Raw genomic sequence first — 6,971 nt, 5'->3', positions numbered from 1 at the left:
ACCCAACTCCACTGACTGTTGCCAGCTGGAGCAGGCCAGAGCTACGGGGTCTTCTGGTTTTCCAAGAGAAGCTGTCAATTTTGATTTTTACCTTAAGTCCACTTTAAATAGTTGGAATATAATATACATTCAGTAACATGTACGAATGTAAAGCTCAGTGGATTTTTACATGTATATGTACCCGGGTAACCATCACCCAGATAAAGATATTACATCCACTTATTTTATTTTAGAGTAGTTCTAGGTTTACAGAATTATTTTGAAGATTGGACAGGGAGCTCCTAAATACCCCACATCGAGCTTCTCCTATGTGTTGGTCAAGGTTCTCCAGAGAAACAGAACCAATAGGAGGGGTGTGTGCGTGTGTGTGTGTGTGTGTGTGTGTGTGTGTGTGTGTGTGAAGATACTTATTGTAAGGAATTGGCTTGGGTAATTATGGGCACAGAGCAGTCCCCAGATCTGCATTCAGCAAGCTGGTGACACAGGAGACCTAGTGATACAGTTCCAGCCCAAGTCCGAAGGCCCAAGAACCAGAAAAATCAATGTTGTAAGTTCCAGCCTGAGAGCAGAAGAAGACTGATGACCCTGCTCAAAGGTCAGGCAGGCAAAATTCCCTCTCACTCAGCCTTTTTTTTTTCCATTCAGTTCTTCAACCCACGTTGGGAAGAGCCATCTGCTTTACTTAGTCCACAGATTCAATGGATGTTAATCTCATCCAGATACACCTTCACAGACACACCCAGAATAATGTTTGACCAAAGGTCTGGGCACCCCATGACTCAGTCAGGTTGACACACAAAATTAACCATGACACTCTATTAACATCTTACGTCAGAATGGTACCTTTGTCACTGCTGATGAACTAATACTGGCACATTAACTGAAGTCCACATTTTATGCAGATTTTATCACTTTTTCCCTTGTTCTGTTCCAGAGTGCCATCCAGGACACCACGTTACATTAGGCATCACGTCTCCTTAGGCTTCTCTTGGTCATGATGGTTTTACAGAATTTCCTTGTTTTTTTAAATTATCTTGACAGTTTTTAAAATTTTTTTTATTTGTTTGTTTATTTATTTATGGCCGCATTAGGTCTTCGTTACTGCGCACGGGCTTTTTCTAGTTGCGGCGAGCGGGGGCTACTCTTCGATGCGGTGCGCGGGCTTCTCATTGCCATGGCTTCTCTTGTTGCAGAGCATGGGCTCTAGGTGCGCGGGCTTCAGTAGTTGTGGCACGCGGGCTCGGTAGTTGTGGCTCGCAGGCTCTAGAGAGTAGGCTCAGTAGTTGTGGCGCATGGCTTAGTTGCTCTGCGGCATGTGGGATCTTCCCGGACCAGGGCTCAAACTTGTGTCCCCTGCACTGGCAGATGGATTCTTAAGCACTGCACCACCAGGGATGTCCCACTTGACAGTTTTGAGGAGGACCAGTCAGGTATTTTATAGAATGTCCCTAAATTGGGATTTTTCTGATGTTTTTCTCACGATTAGAATGGGGTTCTCATCCCAACATATGAAGGGTGCATACTATCAACATGACATCACTGATGATGCTGACCTTGATCACCTGGCTTAAGGTAGTGTTTGTCATGTTTCTGTACTGTAAAATTACTCTTTTTCTTTCTCCTGTTACATACTATACTCTGGAAGGAAGTCACTATACACAGCCCGCGCTTAAGCGGGGGGGGGAGGTGGAGCATTATAATTCACCTCATTAAGGGCTGAGTTTCTACATAAATTACTTGAAATTCTTCTGTCCAGGAAGTTTGTCTCTTCTCCATTTATTTATTTGTGCAATCATTTTTTTTTTTTTTTTTTTTTTTTTTGCGGTAGGCGGGCCTCTCACTGTTGTGGCCTCTCCCCTTGCAGAGCACAGGCTCCGGACGCGCAGGCTCAGCAGCCATGGCTCACGGGCCTAGCCGCTCCGCGGCATGTGGGATCTTCCCAGACCGGGGCACGAACCCGTGTCCCCTGCATCGGCAGGCGGACTCTCAACCACTACGCCACCAGGGAAGCCCTGTGCAATCATTTTTACATCAATATGGACTCATTTATTTTATACAAGTTATATAATCTAGTACTATTTTTTTTATTTTCTTGCTCAAATTGCTCTACCTTTAGCCATTGGGAGCTCTTTCAGTTGGCTCCTGTGTCCCTCTGACATACCACCATTACTGTGGGTGTTTGGGTTTGGGGGGTTTTATTTCATTTTAGCATTTTCTTACTTTCTGGCAATACTAGATGCTTCAGAATCATCTTGTATATTTCCTGCCCCAGTCTTAGAATCTGCCATTTCTCCAAGGAACCCTGCTTCATCTTATTGGAGAATGGTATTCGAAACCAAGATCTGGGTGCAAGCTTGCTTCTAGGCCCTCTCAGCTGATAGAGTGATGAGATATATATGTACACTAACCTGTGAACATAGAAATTTAAAAATATTTCTGTATGTAACCAACTGTATTTATATCAAGCTAAACATGAGTTCCTATTGATACCTCCAACTCTAATCCATTACCACATGGATCATTCTAGCCTCCTCCTCCTCACTTATCTGTAACTTCTCATTCCAACAGTGAGAAATCGCCCATTCTACACTGACATAATTTTTGATTCCAGGGTACACGTGTAGTGGTTTCCGAATTGTTAACCCACACCCCCATGGAAACCACGTCATCAACTAGGGTCCAGTGCTTATGTGCAGTGCTTTTTGTCTTTTTCTTACAAACACCACTCATTTTCAGACTAGCACCTTATTCCCCCACTCCCTTCACTGAAGCTGTTTCATACATTTGTGATACAGTTTGATTCTTTTGTCATATTCTGCATTCCATCTTGGGATCCCCTGACCTCCTAAATGATTTTTTAAATCATTAAAAAGTGTTTGTGGGCTTCCCTGGTGGCGCAGTGGTTGAGAGTCCGCTTGCCGATGCAGGGGATACGGGTTCGTGCCCCGGTCCGGGAGGATCCCACATGCCGCGGAGCGGCTGGGCCCGTGAGCCATGGCCGCTGAGCCTGCGCGTCCGGAGCCTGTGCTCCGCATCGGGAGAGGCCACAACAGTGAGAGGCCCGCGTACCACAAAAAAAAAAAAAAAAAAAAAATTCGTGATTGAAGCTCACTCTTTGACAAATGCTTAACGTCTTGTATTTACCATAACAGTATCATACAGAACCATTTTACTGCCCTAAAAAAAATCCCCTATGCTTCACCTATCCAGTTTTACCCCTCACCAGCCCCTGGCAACCAGTACTTTGTTTGTACCTTCTGTATAAGTTTTCCTTTTCCAGGATGTCGTACCATTGGCATCATACGGTATGTGGCTTTTTCAGATTGGCTTCTTTCACTTAGCAATATGCCTGTGTCTTTTCATGGCTAAACATTTCCTTTTATTGCTGAATAATAGTGCATTTTATGGAAACATCACAGTTTATTTGTCCATTCACCTATTGAATACCACCTCCTCTGGGAAAATTTCTGTGATGTCACAAGGAAGGCCCCTTACTCTAATTTCCAGTGCGCCCTGTCCCAGTCTCCACATTGTCTTACTCTATTGTGTGGCTTTGCTTCCCTGTCTGCCTCTCCTTGAGACTAGGAGCTCCTTGAGGACAGAAGCCATGGCCAGTTCATTTCCATATCAGTGTCCAGCACAAGGCCTGAGATGGAGGATGGAGTCAGAAAATGTTTGTTGGGTGAATGAATAAATAAATGTCCTGGGGATGAGGAAAATCTACAGACCTGGGGGCATGATAGATATACAAGGCCAGAGAGGTTTTGAGAAGTAGCCTGGGAAAAAGGGTTAGTGTTTGGCGGACAGTCTAAGGTCTAGAGTTGTGAGGAATGAGATTTGAGGTGAGGGGTCTGGGTGGAGAAATGGATAGGAAAGAGGAGAATGAAACACTAAGCACTTTATGAATATTCATTTAATCCACACAACAACCCTAAGAGATAGTTATTATTAGCGTCCCCATTTTACAGACGGGGAAGCTGAGGCCTATTGAGGTAACTTGCCCAAGGGCAAATCGCTAGCTGAGGTGGTGTGACATTCGAACAGTCAGTCTGACTCCAGATGGTGCTGTAGTCCATGATCCAGGACGGCGCATGGTACAGGGCCTGGCATGCAGTTAAGTATTCAAGGTTAGCTGTTCCTGCTATTGTCATTATGAGGCACCGGCGTGGGGCCTTGGGTGGGTGGGAGGTGGGGTGCAGGTTGAGGAGTCTTTGAGGTCGCCCTTGGACCTTACACCAGCCTAGACCCGAGGTCCAGGCAATTGGGAGGAAGAGGCGCATCAACAGCGTTGGTAACGGACCCGTTGCCATGGGAACAAACGGAGGCCTCAGGAGGGCGCATGCGCCGATCGAGGACAGGTTGCTGAACCGGTGAAAGGTGACGTAAAAGCGCACGGGGTGGGGCGCAGGGTTGGGAACGTCAAAGCCCTGCGTCCTCTGGCACCCAGGGCTGAGGAGAGGCGCGCGCGCGCGCGCGCGCGGCGGCGGCGGCGACGACAGTAGCCCAGCTGGACTGGGACCGGGCAGCGGGAAGCTGACGTACGAAGCAACGTGAGTGAGGAGCGAGGGCGGCACCCGAGCCCGGGAAGCCCGGCTCGGCGCGAACGGCGGCGGACCAGACCCAGGTCCAGGCTTCCGAGGCCCCGCCTCTCGGATTTTGGGACTAATCGGATTGAGAGCGCGCCGGCCTGGGCCGCGAACTCGCCAATTGCTGAGGGCGTCGGCCACCGCCCAATCCGAAGCAGACAGGTGCGAGGTCCGGAAGGCGGAGACCAATCAGCAGCGGTTGCGGCCTGTTGGGGCCGGTCTCGGCCAATGAGAAGGCCCGAGTGACATCTTCGCGCGCCAATCGGGAGTGAAGGAGCGTTCGTGCCCGCCCGCCCTTCCGGCCTGAGCTCTATTTACCAGGGGCGTGCTGCCGGCTTGCCAATCAGAGCGCAGCTGAGTGGCCAGGCAGCCAACCCGGGAGGAGCGGCCGGCCGGTGTCTGCCGCACCCAGGAGTTGGGGATGTCCTACAAACCCATCGCCCCCGCCCCCAGCAGCACCCCCGGCTCCAGCACCCCTGGGCCCGGCACCCCGGTCCCTACAGGTGAGGATCCAGCTCCACCCCTGCTTGCCTGCCCGGGAGGTCGAGGTCTCGAAGAGAAGACGGCCTGAGTTCTGCAATACTGGGCCTGCCGCCTACCCTCGCTGAGCCTCAGTTCGCTGGCCTGTGAAGTGGGCGTGGTCACGTAAGGGCTTGTTGGTGAAGCGCAGGGGGAGGGGTTTGTCCTGAAGTTTAGCAGCCTGGAATGAAGCCCTTTGGAGGGAATCGGGCGAATCTGGTCCGGGGCTTGGAACGTCGGGGCGAGGCGTCCCTGCCCCGCGCTGACCTCTTACTGGCGCATGTTGCAGCCGGAAGTGTCCCATCGCCGTCGGGCTCGGTGCCAGGAGCCGCTGCCCCTTTCAGACCACTGTTTAACGACTTTGGACCGCCCTCCATGGGCTATGTGCAGGTGAGTGGAGCCGAGGGATTGCCTATGGATGGGGACTGGGGGCCCCTTCTTGGCCTGAGCTCACCGCCCTGTTCTCTTTTGACATAGGCAATGAAACCACCTGGCGCCCAGGGCTCCCAGAGCACTTACACCGACCTGCTGTCGGTCATAGAGGAGATGGGCAAAGAGATCCGGCCCACCTATGCTGGCAGCAAGAGCGCCATGGAGCGCCTGAAGAGAGGTAAGTGAGGCCAGGCCCACCGCCCCTGCCCGGGAGACAAACACTGGACAGCCCTTCACTAGGTAGGGAAGGAAAGACATCTGGAGGCCACCTGAGCCAAGCCTAGACTAGGGCCAGGATCACTATCCAGAGAGGCGGGGTTTTCTGGTTTGTTTTTTGTGTTTTTTTTGCCACGCCATGCAGCATGTGGGATCTTAGTTCCCCGACCAGAGATCGAACCCATGCCCCTTGCATTGGGAGCGTGGAGTCTTAACCACCGGACCACCAGGGAAGTCCCCCAGAGAGGCGTTTTCAATTGAATTGACACTGAGTTAATTTCCAGGGAAGGACCAGGGAGTTTGTATTTCAACAGGGCAAATTTGAGGATTAACCTCTGAACCCCTGATCTCATCCAGCCCCTCATTAGATTATAGTCCCTTTTACTGAAAGGAAAGGGGGTGGAGAGGGAGGGTGTTTTCCACTGGCGGGTGAACCTGGGACTGTGGAGGGTCGCTGAGATCCTGTATGTTACCTCCGCATCCACACCCCAGGCATCATCCATGCCCGGGCCCTAGTCAGAGAGTGCCTGGCAGAGACAGAGCGGAACGCCCGCACGTAACAGGACTCGACTCCGCCTCAGCATCTGGACCTTTCCTGGCCACTGCAGAGCACCTGCTTCTCCCTGGCCTTCACCCCGAGTTGCACTTCCCATCCTGGGCTTCCTGTCCTGTGTCCTTTGGTGGGTGCCCTCCAGGAACCAGTGGGCGGCCCTCCAGTCGGCAGCACTAACTGGAAACCCCCTAAAGAGTTAGCAGCGAGGTCACTGTGAATCCCACCCATGACCTGCCAACAGTGCTGACCCAACTGGAGCTTCCTCCTTTCTGTGGCCCCCACCACTCAGCACTTACCCAGGACTTCTCACCACTTTTCCCAGACCCCTTCTCCCCAGCAGGGCCTCAGAAGGCCTGTCGCCTCCCTGCCCTGTCTCCTGGGCCATGGCGACTCTTTTCTCAGTGTGTCTTTTGCTAAATATGCCCTTTTTGTATAAATAAAAGATAATTTGGAGTTGTTCTCTCAGCTCGTAGTTTTTCTGAGTCTGGTGCTTTTGCTAAGCCTGGATGGGCGGAAGGTGGGGTGCAGTGGGTGGGAGAGAGGCCCACGGAGCCTGGCTTTGCCTTGCCTCCACTGTCCATTGACCTTGAGTGGAACCCTGCCCTTCTCTGGCCCTCAGCCTTCCAGCTGTAAGTAGTGGAAAGGGTTGAGCTCCAGTAGCTGAG

At 51.4% G+C, this 6,971-nt stretch overlaps 1 protein-coding gene across 3 annotated transcripts; it reads left to right on the top strand.

Annotated features, from left to right (window-relative positions):
* Positions 1-4,434: 4,434 nt before the first annotated feature.
* On the top strand, positions 4,435-6,759 carry CDK2AP2 (cyclin dependent kinase 2 associated protein 2). Of its 3 annotated transcripts, none has more exons than XM_081239884.1 (4): positions 4,435-5,089; positions 5,395-5,495; positions 5,583-5,715; positions 6,246-6,759. In XM_081239884.1, exons 1-4 carry the CDS (start codon positions 5,008-5,010, stop codon positions 6,311-6,313), a joined length of 384 nt encoding a protein of 127 aa, XP_081096010.1. In that variant the 5' UTR covers positions 4,435-5,007; the 3' UTR covers positions 6,314-6,759. The 3 variants fall into 3 exon arrangements, with proteins under 3 accessions (XP_081096010.1, XP_081096012.1, XP_081096011.1); XM_081239886.1 differs by having other exon boundaries at positions 5,086-5,231; XM_081239885.1 differs by lacking the exon at positions 4,435-5,089 and adding an exon at positions 5,109-5,217.
* Positions 6,760-6,971: the final 212 nt, after the last annotated feature.

This window comes from Mesoplodon bidens, assembly GCF_964165515.1.
Source record: "Mesoplodon bidens genome assembly, chromosome: 7".
Classification (NCBI taxonomy): domain Eukaryota; kingdom Metazoa; phylum Chordata; class Mammalia; order Artiodactyla; family Ziphiidae; genus Mesoplodon; species Mesoplodon bidens.
The sequence above is the reverse complement of the archived record's forward strand: the minus strand, read 5'-3'. Positions and strand labels throughout refer to the sequence as shown.